General features: G+C 49.5%; 1 protein-coding gene across 1 annotated transcript in view; it reads right to left on the bottom strand.

Moving 5' to 3' along the window:
* Positions 1-16,416, bottom strand: part of Sdk2 (sidekick cell adhesion molecule 2) — a 117,197-nt gene extending 100,781 nt beyond the window's left edge. The window contains exons 1-2 of the mRNA XM_038327313.1: positions 16,374-16,416; positions 6,750-6,897 (exon numbers count right to left, since the gene is read on the bottom strand). Coding sequence (XP_038183241.1) covers positions 6,750-6,897; positions 16,374-16,416 — 191 coding nt within the window. The remainder of the gene's footprint in view (positions 1-6,749; positions 6,898-16,373) is intronic.
* Between the last annotated feature and the right edge of the window lie 1,376 nt (positions 16,417-17,792).

Below are 17,792 nucleotides of genomic sequence, written 5' to 3'. Positions count from 1 at the left end.
AGTGACTTCAGAAGTGAAATCCAGGATCAGTGTGTCTGTGTGTGTTGTGTGTGGCCGGAGGTCAATCTCAGGTGTCGTCCAGATGTCCATCCTTGTTGGTTGACACAGGGCTCATCACTAGCCCAGAACCCAGTGAGTCAGCTAGCCCAGCTGGCTAGTGAACCCCAGGGACCAGCCTGCCTCTGTCTCCCCAGCAAGCACTGGTTTTACAGCTGTGGCTCGCTACACCAGACTTCCTTTTCACGTGGGTTCTGGGGATCAAATTCAGGTCATTGTATTCACAAGGCAAGCACTTTCTGGATAAAGCTATTTCCCCAGCCCTGGGGTTGGCCACTTTCTAAAGCTGTTTGAGCAGACTCAAAGGCCACAGCGGGCCTGAACCAGACTTCCAAGGGCCACACACCTCTAGTTTCCTCCCCACGGATCAGTTTCCCCTTTTCCTTGCGAACTGGGCTGGTCCACAGGGTATGCGCCCCTTGCTCTCATTCCCAGTCCTCATCACAAGTTCAGCAGGCAGGAAAACAGGGAGCCAGGGACCCCCTTAGATGGGTATGAAGTGGTTCTGGAGGGCTGCCCACACCGGCTCTGCCCAGCTTCTTTTACCCATTCTCCCGATGACAAACCAAACCATTAGTTTGCCAAGTCTGTCTCCAGATTGTAATGCGATGTGCCCGAGACAGCTGTTAAACATCCTTAATGTTAGTTTAACAAGGACAAATCCAGTTGAATTCTCTTCAAATTTTCCCATTAGGTGAATGTTACAGAGTTTTAAACAGGCTTTCAGATAAACATCCTCACTAATGTCTCTCTGGCCCAGCTCTCTCCTAGCCTGGCGGTGCTGCCCCCACCCCCTTGCTCCTCATTTGGGGGCTTTTCAGGCTGAGAGTTCTCACACCAGCAGGTGAGTTCTGGGCAGTAAGGTAGCAAGCTCTCTGGTCCCTAGTGCTTAGGGACCCTAGTGATGCATTATTTTCCCCATGCAGAGTTCTTTTTATCCTAGCTAATGAGGTAACAGGAATAGGATCATAGACAGGCTAGAATACTCTCTCTCTCTCTCTCTCTCTCTCTCTCTCTCTCTCTCTCTCTCTCTGTGTGCAAACAAGAGTATGGATGTATGTTTATGTGGGTCCTCGTGCATATGCTGTGTGTGTCAATCAAAGGACCACACTGGTTGTTCTTCCTCAGGTGCTGTTCACCCACTTCGAGACAGGGTCTTTTACTGGACTGGAGCTCATTAAGTAGGTTAGGCTGGCTGGGCATGGGCAGGAAGCTCTTGGGATCTTCCTGTTTCTGCACCCCACCCCTCAGTGCAAGGATGATAATTGGGAGCCCCCATACTGTGCTTGGTATGTTCTCAGGCTTTCAAGGCAAGCCCTTTGCTAACAGATCCGTCTCCCCAGCCCCCCAGCCCTCACCCGGCATGGTCTGGCTTCAGGATGAGTGGAGGGACTTTTAGGGTATCTGGATCATGTAGTTCCAGCTTTTCCAGCACCATGCCAGAACATATTAAATGCCAGATGTGGGATTGCGGTGGTGAGCATCTTCCCATCCGAGGGTCTCCTTGTCTCACCTAGAGCCCTGGTCCTTAGATGTGGATTGTGAGCTGCGGGAAGGGTCTGGGCTGTGCAGGGTGGTGGGGCTGAGCTCTGGTTTGGGTCCCTGGACTCTGAGGATCATGCATTTCCTCCAATGCTAGCTGGGCCCTGTCTTCTTGCCCTTGCAAAGATGGAAGGGAATATCTGCGAAGACTTCTCCCAGCCTTGTGGGAATCTCTGTCACTTGGTCCCTGGCAGCAGAGTAGCCCATTGCCTGTCCTCACTCTCATAACCCTCTCCTGGCACAGTCTGGCTTCAGGATGGAGGGACTCTCAGGACACTGGACTTATGGAGATGCAGTTCCCTGAGTCATTCTATTATGGGGACAGGTCTCACGGAGTCTCCAGGGGACCCACTGTCTAGTCACCCACTTGTTCTGTACCAGAGAAGGTGCCCACTCAACTCTTCCCTCTTTGACTGAGAAGCTCCCCCCTCCACATCCCCCCACTCCCATTCTCAGATTTAGCTATACGTTGTGCGGGTTCTGACCGAGCCTTCTTTCTGTTTGTCCCCCTCCATCCCATGGCACTGGGAGTCCAGATAGCTCGTTTTGTGAGGAAATTACTGGAGGGAGGCATTGCTCGTGAGTGAAAGGGGAGATTTTAGGAATAGGTTGAGGTTTTCCTAGAATAGGATTCATGCCACTCTTTGTCCTTGTAGGGAGTTTTCTAGCCATGGCACGGTGTTCGCTGCGTGACGGGAGGGAGCGGCAGTTCTGCAAGGCTAATGATATGCAGATGACAGTGTGATGGACACCATACGCATCGCCTGAGGTTCTCAGCCAGCGGCAGTCGCTTTGCTCCCAGCGGACCTCTTAACTATTGCTGGACAACTCATTGCCGCAGCTGTGGGAGTGCACCGTGGACTTCTGCTCAGAGGCCCAGGATGCACTTCCTCAAGGGAACATGTCTGACCCTGGATGTTCAGTGGGAGACTGAGTGCTGTGGCCTGGGTGTGGTTTGAATGTCTTCTCCAAGCTTGATGGGTTTCAATAAACCTAATTCCCATTATGAGGCAGGAAGAGGGGAGGCACTTTACCTGACCCTGGCATTTAGGGGGTGGGACTGTAGGGTTTGTTTAGGGTGGAGTCCGAGGTCATTAGGGCAGAATTGTATAAGTGGATATTCGGGGGTTTCATAAGAGGGAGAGATCAGAACACACACACACACACACACACACACACACACACACACACACACACACGTTTCTAGTCATATGATGCCCTGTTCCACCTCATGACTCTGCCAGCAAGGTCATGACCAGCAAAGGCTCCTCAAACTTGGACCTCCAGAGCCAGGACCTAAAACATGGCCCCCTTCTCTAACTCAGTCAGTCTGCAGGTTGGCGGAGGTAGAAGTGGGCAGTGGGCTAAGATGCTGTAAAAGCCTGTCTGCAGAGGGACCATAAGCGGCTTCTCCCATAGGAGGCTGTGGCTGCTGGGCAGCAAAGCATAGCTCTGCATCCTCCTCAACCGGGTGAGGTGGGTGGAGTGTGTGGAAAATGGGAACTCCTGTCCCGTTCCCGTCTGTTGGAGCAGGGTAACCTTGGAGACCAGTTTTGGTGATGGCAGAGCCCTAGTGACTCTGGTTTCAAGTGACTATGTGAAGTCACCCTTCCTGTCTACTGCTCCAAGTTGGAATTTGGATGGGCAAAACCTTACCTTCTGTGGTTTTAGCTCACTGGAATATTGCCTAATGGTTATTGTGGCTGGCATTGCCTGCTCCAGCACTCTAGCCTGGCAGCCGTGGAACCTGGGAGCCACAGGGCACGGGTTCAAGTTCTAACATGGAGTAGAATGGGAGGCAGAGGCTCTCTGACTTGTCTCTGATTCTCTCAGGAGGGGTCCCTAGCCCCGTGCATGTTGACTGTCCCTTTTCAGGTAACTGTGGAAGGAAGCTGTACTCATTTCCAGTATGCTCATAGCATCCAGCCTGCTGCACCCCAGACATGCTCACACTGGGAGAAGATGGGGAGAGGAACTCTGAGTGGGGCTCTAACAGCAACGCTCACCTCTCAGGCAGGGGCTGGGTCTTCTACCCTTGTTCCTTCAGTTCACCATGACTGGCCTAGCCCTAGCTCTGTTTTTAATTCACTGCTCACATTCAGCAGCTCCTTTCTCAGTTCCAAGAGTGCTGGATCCGTAATCTAATTAAGGAGAGAGTAAGCCATCCTACAGTGTGCCCAAAGGCCCCAGCATGTGTCTCTGCTAGGAATCATGTCCCCTTTTAACAGCAGGCTCGGGGCCGAGTCCTGCCTGGTGGTTGAGAGGCACACTATAGATAGTGAGCCTTTCATGCTCTGCATAGCCTGGCGGCTAATAGCGCTTATCAGATATGGAGCATTGGCATGCACACACACACACACACACACACACACACACACACACACACACACACACAGGGAACTTGCTTCCAGGGAGCTGTTCTGCTCACCTATGAATATTAATTTGCTGTAATTACCAAAATAAAACCACTCCAGTGCTTCATCACAAATTTGGTGGACGTGTTTATGAAAGTGGGCAGGCGTGGTCACATATAACCAGGAGTGTACGTGCGTGCGTGTGTGCGTGCATGCGTGCGTGCGTGCGTGTGTGTGTGTGTGTGTATGTATGTGTGTGTGTGCGTGCACGTATGTAGTTCCGCAGGCCAAGGTTGTTCTGTCCTGTTGGCAAAGGTGCTGGGCATGAGAAGCAGAGAGGATGAAGGATGGGGATGAGAAAAGGATGAAGGATGGTATTAGGAAGGTGATCATAGACAGAGCCTGGAGTAAAGACATTACCTCCCTCTGCAAATGGAGTGAGTGCCATCATGCCCCCTTTCATAGTAAGGGCAGACATTACTAATCAACTCATGATGTTCTTTCCCATGAGTGTGAATGATGCCTCAGAATTGTTTCCAGCTCTGAGTTCCAGGTAGCCATTGCCAACTGGTTAGCCTGCAGGATGCCTTCATTGATACACCTGGGGTCCAAGAGCTACACTCAAAAAGGGAGTAAGGATGGGGTCTGAACTCACTGACATATCCCAGCATCTCTGTGGTAGAACATTTCCCTTCTACAATGTGATTTCAATATCTGCATGATGGGTGATCCATTCAACTGGCTTTACTGAGTTTTAGGCCTGGGTGGTGTGGCTGTGTGTGTGTGCACTTTGACTCATAGGACAGCTGTCCACCTGTTCACCAGAAGCGTGCTCCGTCCTTCACCTTGCTGGGTACCCATGCCTCATGCTGTCTGCTCACCATCTGTTCAGGAAGAGACCCAGAGCCTAGTGGTGTGGATACAGAGAGCCTTCTGCCTGAGTCCTGCCATGTTGTGGTTTCTGTCAATGGGATGTGAGTAGAAGCTTGTTATATGTGGACTTCCGATCCTTTCTCGTCTGAAATATCCAGAGAATTCACTGGGGCTGACAGGCTAGAGGATGAGGCATGTGGAGCATGGCCAAGTGTCCTGCCATTTAGCAAAAGGCCATTCCAGGGCAGTCAAAAACAGAAAACCCCAGACAAATGAGCCCAACCATAAGAAAGACTGAGCCTGGCCCAGGCTAGATCACCAGTCCACACACTTTTAAGAAAAACACAGTAAACAGTTATTGATCTATTGAGATGTTTTGTTACACAGCAACATGGTGCTGTAAATAGCTAATACATATTACGAATTCTTTCTTCCTCCTACCTTGTTTTTTTCCAAGATAGGGTCTCATTATGCAGCTCTGGATGTCCTGTAACTCACTATGTGCACTAAGTGGACTTTGAACTCGCAGAGATATACCCGTCTCTGCCTCTCAAGTGCTGGGATCAAAGGCGGGTGCTACTAAGCCTGCCTCTGAGGATGGTTTTCAACTCTGGCTACACATTCGAAGCAAACTGGGAGCTTTTTAAAAATCCTGACGGCCAAGAGCATCCTATTTAAATTGAATCAGAGTGCCTTAGGCAAGAACCTAAGGATAGGCTGATTTCAAAGTTCTCACAGGGGTCAGATTGAGAATCTCACAGGGGTCAGGATCAACTCTATGATGCACATTCACTTACTTGTGTCTGTGTGCTTGCCTGCACATATGTTTCACAGAAGGCAAGGATTATCATGACTCAGCAGCTAGCAAAAATAGAAAAAATAGTTGGACCTTGCCTGCTTTGCTTCATGGTTGCTGCGGGATAAAATCAATCGCGTCAGAGGGCTGTTGTGAGGGCTGAGCACTGGGCAACAAAGTTGGGATAGGAAAGACAGCAAGACAGAGAGCGCCTCCTTCCTCAAGGGCTACACCAGCGGGGAGGGGTGGACGGGATGGGGGGGCAACACGGATGACGACAACATACGTTTGTGGTGCTTAGCACAGTCTCAAGAACTTAACTCCACGGTCTGCAGCTTCTGCAATTGCTATATTACTATGCTACTATTATTGTGTTTCTATTGAGGGACTTGACACTTCCCAAAGGCATACCTGCTAACATCTTCCTCCACTCGCTACAGACCAGGGTAATGGGGTTGTGGGGAGCTCCTAGCAGTCTGCACAGGTAGCACGTTGTAGCTAGCCAGGGCAGGTTGGGAGAAGGTAGTCTTTCTTTAACGAAGGGAGAGTTGGAGTGGAGCAGCGAGAGGAAAGTCCGTGGCTAGCTCCAGACAGCGAGCAGCTCGGGAGGTAAAGCCTGCTTTGGGGGTGAAGGGTGTTGGCTTTACTGCTAACCCCCCAGTAGAGGCCAGGGCAAGACAGAAGGGCATTTGTGCATGCTGAAAGGGGTGTGTGTGTGTGTGTGTGTCTATTCCAACCTTCTCTGGCCACACCAACTCCTAGCAGTTAAAATACACTGAGCAAGACCAGCCACACCCAAGAAGCATAAACACCTGCACACACCCACCCCTGCCATGGCCTGAGTCCTGGGCACGTTCCTATGGCAACAGTGTCTTTGCATGGGCATGTTTGGGTGACTTAAATCCTCTGGGAGCATAATTATTCTTCGGTTGAGTGTGGAGGTAACACCCTGGTCCCTCATAAACTGAACTTCTCTCACCATCCAGGGGAGTGCCCAGTTGGCTGTGTTACAGAATTACTGAGAATTTTCTATAGGAAGAACCCTCCTTTGCATTTGGAGACCTCATCTGGCCCCAGACCTCCTCCCCCAGGTCTTTCCATCCAGTCTACCCAGAGTAGGACCTCACATGCGGCTGCTGGGTGGGATCTTGCGGCCATCACGGAACCAGGTCACCTGTGGTCGGGGGAAGCTGGAGATGCGAGGTGCTCTGATGACGGCAGCTTCTCCGTGGGATACGCTCTGGTGCTTCTCGCCTTCCTCAAAGCTCCCCATGTCTGTAGGGAGAGGAGGTGCAGAGGTCAGGGGTCAATCCAGTCTCAGGGCATGCTCAGCAGAGGAAGAACGCTGTCAAGAGGAAGACCATGAAGAAAAGGCCACTTCTCTTGGAGCGCCCCACATCCCACCAGGTGTGTCGAACCTGTGCCCTCGCCTGGCTTCCCACATTCCAGGACAGCTATGAATACAGTTCAACACATTCATAAATGATAAGGTCTGTCACGGGGCATGGTGTTGGATGCTTCTGCTAGCAGTCTGTGTGATGTATCCTGCTTTGACATTTAGGTTTTGTGTAATTTGTACCCGTGCATCCTTGACTCAATTTATCCAATAGCCATGAGAGGCTTACTGTTTCTTACAATTTACAATGGAAAAAACCTGCTCAGATGGGCTCAGCTAAGTTAATTAGCCTGTCTAAGGTCATATAGCCAGCAAGGATCAGAGCTGGGATTTGAACTCAGACCCTGAACTCTGAAATTAGGTTGCATTTTTTCTCCTTCCTTGCCCTGTAAAGCTATTTCAGTAGAACAGGGGATTAGGTTGTAGAGTCTTGGGATGGGACCTCTGTGCCCTTAGGCAGAGGGAAGGGTGGGCACGTTGGAATGAGCGAGGTCTCCTCTGAACATAAACACTCCATTGCTCTTTTTAAAGCATGCCCAGCCCTTGGCAGATAAGCCGAGGCATTGCTGCTAGCCCTGATCTTCTGTGAGCCAGCAGGAAACAGAACAGAGTAATCACTGGAGGGTATCTTCTGGTCTCCTGTTCGTCTGCCTGCTGGGCTGGGCTGGGGTGAAGGGCTGGCTTCCACAGCACTGTCCTAGAATGGGCTTTGGGAAAGAGCAACTGGGCTTCTATGACCTTGACAATGGATGTGTATCCTTGAGACTCCAAGTGTGGTGCCTGAAGCCACAGCACAGGTATCCTGTGGAGTCTTAGAGCCCCTGGACCTGCCTGATCAGAAGCCATAGACTCTGAGGACACCCAGTGAAGAGCATCCATGCTCACCTGTGACAAGCACTGACTGGCTATGCATTGGAGGCACCGGAGTTAAATGCTGTTGGGGTAGTTCCCCCATTTGCCGAGCTTCCCATTTTTTTTTTTTTTTGGTGTAGAGTGGATGGGGATACCCCTGTTAGTCCCCACTCTGCCTTCTAATCTATTACCGTGACTACTGTGACAGGCTAGACCTGGGCTAGCCTGACCCGCAGACCTATATGCACTGGGAGTTCAGACTATGACTTATGGAGCCTTAGTTTCTCCTTTACCCAGGGTCCCCTTCCTAACTACAAAAACACATGCCCTACTGTGACAGAAGCTTTATGTCAACTCCTAACACCATGGCCTCTTTGAGTGGTCAATCAGCCCAGTTCTCTGGCTCAGAGTCCCCTTCAGGACCTCTTGTTTGTCCAGAGGGGAGAGCTGCAGTGGGCGGGGTTCAGGCATTAGTATTTCTAAAGTGAGCCAAGCCTGAGACCTGCTGTGTTGGCTGAAGACAGCCAGGCTCTTCTACCCCATTACAGGCAGTTACTGGGGACTGGGCAAACCCACTAGGGTGCTCCCCACTTCCCTAAGACATGGGAGGCCCTGTGGAACACACTTGGGTCTCTGAGTTCCCGACTCCATTGCTTGCAGATGCTGTAGCACTCCGAAGTGTAAGGCTGCTAGCACATGTGCGTTCATTTTCTCCAGCCCCGGACTTGACCCTCTTAGGCATCCTGGTCCTTTGCTGGCTCACCTAACCTCAACCATGAGTTCTCTGCAAACAACTTCCAGGTCTCTGGCTCCTCCCTGGGCTCTGAGGCACCATTCCTAACAGGGGCGGGAGGGCGGGGAGACCTTACTACATCTTCAACAAGCTCAAATTTTTGTGCCGTTTACTGTCCTCTATCCGCTGCTTTGCCCCAACCACTTGAGCTCAAATCCTTGGAGTCACTGCTGTTTCTTCCCCACTTCCCACAAAGTCCTCAGTTCTTCCTCTGGGTACCATTTCATGAGCCAAGGCCCTCCCGACAAGGTAGCCCATTTGTTGAGCCGCTGGTCCCGACCTACATCTAGATCATCCCCCAACCCCATACGTTATCCTAGGCTGTTTTTCTTTTTCCACTTAGAGCCTGTGGGGTCTCCTTGCCCCAGGAAAATCTAGAGCCTCTTCACCTAGATTCGAGGTCCTCCACAACCAGACGGCAAACAGCCTTTCTTGCTTTAATGCCCAAGTCTTGTCTTGACACCTTGAATAGCATATAACCTACTTCCTACAGCTAGGCTTTTTGTTAGGCACCTGCCCAGAATGCTGCTAGGGTGAGCCATAACTCACCATGGTACCTTGGCTCTCCAGCATCCTGCTTCACAGAACTTAGTGTTTCTAAAGAAAACAGCTATAGATGGCATCCTTGTTTTTTACTTTGGCAGGCACTGAATATATTATATAGTAACTTCGGAGACTTCAAGGGTCAAGGTTAATTCCTAGCCCCACGCACTCCAAGTCTTTGACCCTTGACCTTGGGGGACTATGATTTTTCTCTCCCGTAAGAGTGAAATGCATGGGTAGCTTCCTCGTGAGTGGTACCGAGGGTTGTATGAGATGATGTGTATATGCCAGATTGCATCTTCCCAAAGGTGCCTGAATCAATATTTACCCCCTTTCCACATGCTCTTATTACAGTGTGACTCACACTTCTCCCACAGATACCCTCCCCTCTAGTCTCGGGAGCTTAGACTATTCTATCAATAGAACATGCTGGAAGAAGCGCTGGTCTTAAAGGTGAAGTCATTCAAAGGAGATAGCATCTACCTGGCTCTCCTTGAGAGATGCTTGCCCTTAAGAACCCAGCCACCATGCTGTGCGGAGGCTCCGCTGAACACCTCGGTGGAGGAGAACTGGGCTTCCCAGGAGATCGCCATCAACCCTAGAGGCCCAGAGGAACACGGTTGATTTCACTGCAGCCTTTGCGGCCACTACGGAGACCTCAGTTGCCGCCAAGCAGGACTGGCTGTGTCTTGTCCCCACTGTGCCCTCTCCAGACTCCAGACTCATAGTGTGAGTTTTAAGCCATTGTTCTGCACCACGCTGTCTTGGGGTCATTTGTTATGCAGCCGTAGAAACGGGGAGAATGTAAAACTGTCAAATAAGTATATCTAATATCCCCAGCATTAAAATACTGGGATCCTGTACATTTTTCATGATTTAGTATAAGCATTTCCTCCTCAACAAAGATTATCACAAACCATCCAAATAGAATGAAAACCCGGCATTTACCCTATTCTGGGTTTCTTCCAGACAGACTATACATGCATTATCTCATTTGAGCCTCTGATAACATGACAATCTAGATTTTAATAAATATGCATTTTTAGTTGTTTATTAATTTCTATTACTTGGTCCCCTCTATAAAAAAAGTCACATCAATAAATCAGGTGGATTTTAGTTCTTATAATAATGTTCATCTATTAAAAAAACTTTTTGCAGAACTAAGAAGATAGATTTAAACAATTTAAAGCAATTTCATGATAATAGTGTTTCTTTCTCCCCACTCTCTCTTGTTTTATTAGCTCCATTTGGACTGCGAGGAAATGAAGGTTCATGGAGATGAAGCGGTCGGTCTGACATTAGGCAGTTAGGGTCTAGCACGGTGTCGCCTCCCTCTGCACACCCTCCTTGCTAGGCTGCAGTTTGCATTCTCCACGGAAAACCCACGCTCTTTCCTACTTCCTCCTAGGTGATCAGCATGGACGGACATCTGGGGCCTACTGTATTCACGAGCGATTGCCTACCAGTGGCTAGGTCCTTGCTCTGCTTAGAACCAAGAGCTCCTAATGGAGCCCAACTGTGTGTCAAATGGGCTCTCCTAGAATCAGGAGCTCCTAATGGAGATCTACTGTGTGTCAGGCAGAAAGACCTGGTCTCCTGGAGCTGTTCTTGCAGAGGACCCAGATTCGGTTCCCAGCATGCACAGCATACACTGTAATTCCAGTTCCTGAGGTCCTATGCCCTCTACTAGGGTCCCTGAGCTTCTGTGTGCACATGGAATACATAGATTCACATAGGGAAACACACATACCCATTAAAATAAAAAAAAAAATCTTAAAGAAAGGAAAGACCTGGTTACCGAGCTTACCATCTGGCCTGGCAGACAAGGGCATAAGAAAGTGTTTAGTGACATCTGTGACAAATGCTGGGAAGGAAAGGACAGAGTTTTCTGAGAGGTGCTAACAAAGCCTTCCTTAGGCTGAGAGCTAGGGAGGCATCTGTCAAGCTGAGGCATAAAAAGGGGGTAGGTATAGCTAGGTGTGTGTGCATGTGTGGCACCTGTGTGTGGGGATGCACATGTGTGTGTATTTGTGTGCGTGTGGTATGTAAGGAAAAAAGGTATAAGGTGGGGCAGAGGGAGGGGGTGTGGGAAGCAAGTAAAAGGTCAGCCGTGTGTGGTTACTGCATAGAAAGAGAGACAGAGAGCCACATGGGTGAACGGATGGATGGAGTTCTGGATTGATGGGGGAATGGGTAGCTGAAAAGGAAGAAAGGGATGGAGGGATAGATTATTGAATTATGCATGTTTATGTTTCTGTGTATACATGTTGTATTTGTATGTATGGCTGGAAGGATTACATGTGGCTATATATGGTTTGTGTATAGGTGGATGATTATATATATGGAGGGGTGTATATATGTAGAGTAGATGGCTTTGTGTGTGTGTGTGTGTGATGGGCTAGATGGTTAGATATGTTTTCACCTGTATGTGGATGATTGTAGGTGGGCGTGCATGTATACGTTTACAGTGGGATGCGTAGAGGAAAGATGGGCTTAGTTAGCCTTGGTCCCTAGTCGGCACAGATCCCATCCTCTACCCCTCTACTTCAGAGTCCCTACCTTACCGTGACTCCCAGGCCCCAGGAATTGTCTCCTTTTTAATGTCACATGAGCTCCAAGATCTGCTCAGAGAGCCCCTGGCCCAAGCAGGCAGCATCCATTGTCTACAAACCCTTTTCAGCCCACTGCACACCGCTGGGATGAACTGAACTGCGCAGGGGGAGGCTACTGAGGAGGTCAGCCTGTCAGTGCAGGAGCTGGACTGCTGGACTGAGGAAGGGCGGGGGACAGACGGGGTCCAGGTCTCCCGGGAACTTTCCTCACTCCCTTTGCTAACTCCCTGAAATGCTGCTAATCCATCTACCCACCCACCACGTTAAGCCCTGCAGGACCTATCCAGCCTTCTAGACACACTCCCACCAGAGCAGAGGTCTGCAGGCCTGAGGCACAGCGGGTGTGGCCGGGAGCTCAGTTCTTGATGTCATTGTTAGCGCTTAAAAGGACTTGTGCGGTAAGAATTTTACCGCAGACTACATCCTTGCACCTACTTACCTTGATGTCTTTGTTAGAGCTTAAAGGGCCTTTGCGAGAAAATTCCTCTGCAGACTACATCCTTGCACCTACTTATCTTCAAATCATCAGATGGATCATGCATACAAAAATGAATATAATTATATGTATAATTTGAAGGAAAAAAATCAACATCCCTGTCTGTACGCAGCACCCAGTTAAAAGTCAGGATGCCGTGGGTACTTGGTTCCCCTTCCCTGGCTGCCTCCCCATCCCATTCTGGCCTCTACAGGGCTAACCTCTCTCTAAAATGCTGGGCCACCTACCTATATGGCCTCACACACAGGGATTACTTAGGCTTTTTGTGGCTAATTCAACCTATTTTTAAACATTCACCTCTGGGCTTACTCTGTATGTGGTCTCTTGTGATTTTTGGCATGGGGGGGGATAATGTGTTTTTTTTTAGTGGCATTCCCCCACTCTGAAATCCTGGTTTTCAAATCAGTCATCTTCATAGCTTCCTGGAATTCCCTGGGTTATGTGGTGCTGATGCTGTGCACAGCCCCTCATGGCCCTCCCAGCACACAGGTCACGTGGTACTGATGCTGTGCACAGTTCCCTATGGTCCTCCCAGTACACAGGTCACATGGTGCTGATGCTGTGAACAGCACCACTCTCCCCAAGGCCCTCCCAGCATACAGGCTCTGGGATCCCTCTAGAACACCATTCCAAAGATGCAATTGCTGGCTGGAAGGGTGCATACATGGTAATTTGACTAATTATACCACCCACCACTTCCCTAATCTCATCAATTTACCAATTACATAGGTGTATCCCTTTCACACACGGTCGGGTTGCATGCTGGGTTTTGAGAGTTGGGTGCACACGGCCAAGTATCTCCTTGTTGTTTTATGTATTTATCATGAAAATAACACCCCCCCTCTCTACCGGATCCTACCTCGGCCCTGCCTCCACCATCAAAGACTCTGTCCCGAAGCTCCCATATCCCCAGTCTACTTTCTGATGCTCTCTCTTGTTCTCACTCTGCTCCAGCCACCTCGCCCTCAGACCTGCAAGTATACCACAGGGCCTTTGCACTTGTTCCCTGGCTTGGGATGATCTTTCTTTCTATGTGGCTCACCCACCTGCCTACCAGATTGCTCGGTTTCATATCCTTAGTGGCCATTCTCCATTATTTCATGGAGTAGGATCCCTGCCGCTCTCCCCTATTCCTTTCATAGGCTCCACTTTTCTTGTAATGCATTGCATTCATTCATGGTCCTCATTTATATTATATTATATTATATTATATTATATTATATTATATTATATTTGCAGACTGCTTAGGTTTCCTGGAGGGAGGGACCTTGATTGTGTTTCCTGCTATATCATCATTACCTGGGAATGCTGTGGGACACTCTACAGTAATTGTAGTCCTTATTTTTTTTTTTTTATTTTTCCCCAGGCAGGTCATGGCCATGTTTCTGAGGTTGGCCTGTAATCCACTGACAGCCCTCTCTTTCAGCGTCCTGAGAGTTGGGATGCCAGGCATATGCCACTCACATGGATAGTTACAGCCATTCATGACTGATGTAAATATTCAACAATAGACGCTCATGACAAACCTGTCACATTGCCCCAAGTGTCTGCATGGCCCCTGCTATCTTATCTTCCACCCACTTTTATGCTGTAGGCAGGAAATCAGGAGAAGCAGAACAATCAGTGTCAGGCCAGTCCTGTGACTACAGAGCCATCCTGAATCCTGTTTTGAAAAAGTGGTTGGAAGGATGCTGCTAACACGGGAAGTGGCTCCTGAGACAAACAGGCTCTTGCCATGTCCTGTATGGTTGAGTTTGGCATTGTGGAAGGGAATGGGATGTTTTGGCAAGTACCATTCTGAGCATATCAGCAAGGTCTAGGGAAAAGGGAGGGGGCATCACCCAGGTGAGAGGGTCAGAGAGGTAACCACAGGCCCTGGATGTGGTGAAAGCCTGGTTCTTGGGAATCCCAAGTCTGGAGGGCCTTTCCAACCTCCTGGCCATTCATTCTACTTACTCAATGGCAGAAATTTATGGCGACTTTTAAAACACAAAAGAGGAGACTGAGTGGGATCAGGGAGGGGGCTGGGTCAGGGGAGAAGTTTTATTGACTCCCCTTAATTGCTGTAATTAAAAACATGTAAAGAATCTTTTTTTAAAAACGACCTTGCCATTATCATTAGTTGTTAGACAGCTGCCCTTATTAATTTCTCATTAGAACACAAGTCACAAGGTTTCTCTAGAGAGGGGAGGGAGTTGGGGTGGGGCCTATCAGCTCCAGGATCCATTTAAAAGGGACTGGAGAGCAAGCTGCTTGAAGTCACAGGTCCAGATTCTCCTCCCACCCCTAAGTGGGTGCAGCAAAAGAGGGGAGGATGAGCCAGGGATTGGGAGAAACAGCAGGTACAACTCACTCTTAGAATGGTATCCCTGTGCAAGAAGACAGACAGACAGACAGACAGATTGATGGAGAAAGTTGGGGGAGCATGTTCTCTTCTGCACTCCCAAGAGGAAAGAACAGGTCAAACTAGACCTTTACATCTCTACAGATGCATGCTTACACATAATACACACATATATGTGTACATATATACATATATGTATATATACCCCTGTGTGCACATTTGCACACACAAATCCATACAATGCATGAACACACACCTGCACAAATACATGCACTGCTATGTGGAGGCAGACTGACACAGTTACACATATTTAAGACACATGCGAATGTGTACACACATGCACACAGACATGTTCATTCTCTTTACACACATGAACCAAAAGACAGACTGATCGACCTTTATGAGTACATTTGAACATGTGCACATACTCACATGCACACGGAAATACACATGGAGGCTTCCCTAGCCCCATGCCTACAGGTTTCTGGGACATGATGAGAAGCTAGTGTGTCCAATTCATAGCCCACGGGCTGCAGGTGCCCTATGGTTATGAATGTGGCCAATACGAAAACAGAAATGTACTTCAAATGCTATGTGTGTATGTGTGTTTTCTTTTGTGACTTGAAAGCATGGTTTCTGAGAGTGAGTCTTGTAAATGATAAATATCATGTCAAAGTATCACAAAGGTGGGCATGCCTGGCACTAAAGGAAGATGTCCCATGCCCATGCTCCAGCCAGGGCTGTCAGCTTCCTGAAATCCAGTGCTGCTATTAGGCCTTTGCTCTTAGGGTGTAAACCGAGTTGCCTTTAATGCTGGCTTATGGGCCACCTGTCCTCTGCTTTTCATTACGACTGTTTCCCCTAATTATCATACACACTCTCTGACACGTTGTGAGGTTTTCTCTGCTCTTTCTAGCCTCGAATTCTCTCCCCAAAGCAGCCTCTTCCTGGTTTTTACTCTGCAGTTACTTTTTCAGAGGTAGGGTGGCTTCTCTTGGGAGCTTCAGCACTCATGAAGATTTCCCAGACTTCTGTAATCACCGATGTGGCCTTGGCCAGCTTAAAAGAACCCCACAATGGGTCTCCTCTGCAGCAGGTGGCAGGTCCTTCAGGAAGCAGCGGGTCTGGGGAAGGGATGCTGAGCACTTTGAGGGGTGGTGGCCCCTGGGGAGTTGAGAGTCTGACACTACCCTTCCCCTTACCAGAGGAAGCTTCTCTGGGCTTTGAGGAGTCAACCACTAAAGGTTGAGTGTGACCGATTTACTCTACTCCCTGCCCCCTTGGTACTTCTGGGATCCCCAATACATCATTCCCTGCCCCCTCATAGGGTTACTGCTCTCCCATTTATGCCTCCTGAAGATCATGGGAAGCCCATGCTCTGGTTGCTCTAGGTGAGCTATTCTGAGAACAGTCAAGTCAAGGCAACTGTTGCTCCTGCCGAATGAGCAAGAGGGTGGCAGAGACAATGTCATGCTTTTCAGGAACCAAGTGCCAGGGAGCGCTGGGCTCTCCAGTCGTGGCACAGAGCAATGGTGTAAGTCACCCATCAACTGTGAAACTTTGCAAAGTTCCCATGCCCTCTCCGGGCCTCGGCTCTACCAGGCATAAAATGAAAGGACTGGCCTGGCCGTGCAGGAACAGCTCCAGTGATTTGGAACAGGGGTGAAAGGCAACAGTGTTGGCCCTGTTAGTGCCCAAGTCCCCACTATACTCACAGGCCACTTGGACCTCCGTCTGCCGCTGTAGCAGGGCCCCCATCCGGTTACGCACGATGCAGCGGTAGAAGCCAGCGTGGGTGCGGTCCAGGCTGGTGATCATGTACCTGGGGGACAGAGGAGACAGTCAGTAAGTGAGGTAGGTAGTTTTAGAGGTGCAGAGGTCAAGTTGGGCTCAGGGTCAAAGGTCATGTATACCTTATTCTGAATAAAGATTTTTAGAGGAAGCTCTTTGGCCTTGACATGTAATCCCAGCAAGGTCCTTATCAATAGGATGTGGTATCTCCCATAGGCCACAGGACTTTGCTCATCTGCTCAGGATTCAGCTTGAAATCCTTTGCTCTGCCCATGGACAACCTTCCCTGCCCATGGCCACACTTCCCATGGCTGCTCTGTTAAGAGGTTTTTGTCCCCTCCTGCCTATGCCTCCCTGAGAAGACAGGGACATTTGGTTTTAGGCCAGGCACAGGGCTGTGTTGTAAGTACTAATCAAAGGAGACAGGTGACAGAGGCAGGGAAATTTAAACGTCTCCCCAAGTGTTCTTCATCAGCTCTTCTTTTCTGCCACGTACAGGGCTGTGCAGTGGAGCTGGGGACAGAGCCTCCTGAGCCAGAGGGCTTGGCTCTTGTCCACGCGCCTGACTCAGAGCCAAGCCCTCAGTCAGATCATCAGGTGCTTGTCACCCAAAGGACCAGAGAGGTGGCACTGGTGGGCAGGTGGCAGAAGAGCAGGTGTATGGTGAGCCTGCCTTCCAGAGAGGCAGGAATGAGGCGATCAGTGGAGAGGATTTTAACAGAAGACCCTAGGTAAATGTGATGGGGATGGTGGCCCTGAGAGATTCCCTTTTGCATCGCTAGGCCATGGTCCAGCAGGTTGTCAGAGGAAACAGGACTTAGGATCATTGATATCTTTCCCCAGTTCCCATGGTCCTTGAGTTTGTCCAGGTACCTTGGTGGTCAGATTCAAAGCCATCTATTTCCAGGGTGTGCCAAGACTAGGATAGAGTAGCTCATTCATAGGGGTTGTTGCTAGTGTTGTAAGAGTCTTGATCTGGACCCACCATCATTGTCATCACTACCATTACCACCACCTCACAACAATCATCGCCGTCACCACCACCACCACCACCATCAGCTGCGCTCCCACCACTACCATCGTCATCACTGCCATAATCATAATTGCCATCACCATCGCCACCGTTACATCATGTTCATTACCATCATCATCATCATCATCATCATCATCATCACCACCATCAGCGCTGGCCCTGTCACCGTCATCATAATCATCACCGCTACCACCATCTCCACCGTCACCGTCACCGTGAGCATCACCATCATCACCCATCCCACCACCACCGTGATCACCCCCATCACATCAACATCTGCACTGTCACCTCCACCACCCATCACCACTGC

Source organism: Arvicola amphibius, chromosome 4 (genome assembly GCF_903992535.2).
Source record: "Arvicola amphibius chromosome 4, mArvAmp1.2, whole genome shotgun sequence".
In the NCBI taxonomy this organism is placed as follows: domain Eukaryota; kingdom Metazoa; phylum Chordata; class Mammalia; order Rodentia; family Cricetidae; genus Arvicola; species Arvicola amphibius.
This window is presented reverse-complemented; position numbering and strand designations above follow the sequence as displayed.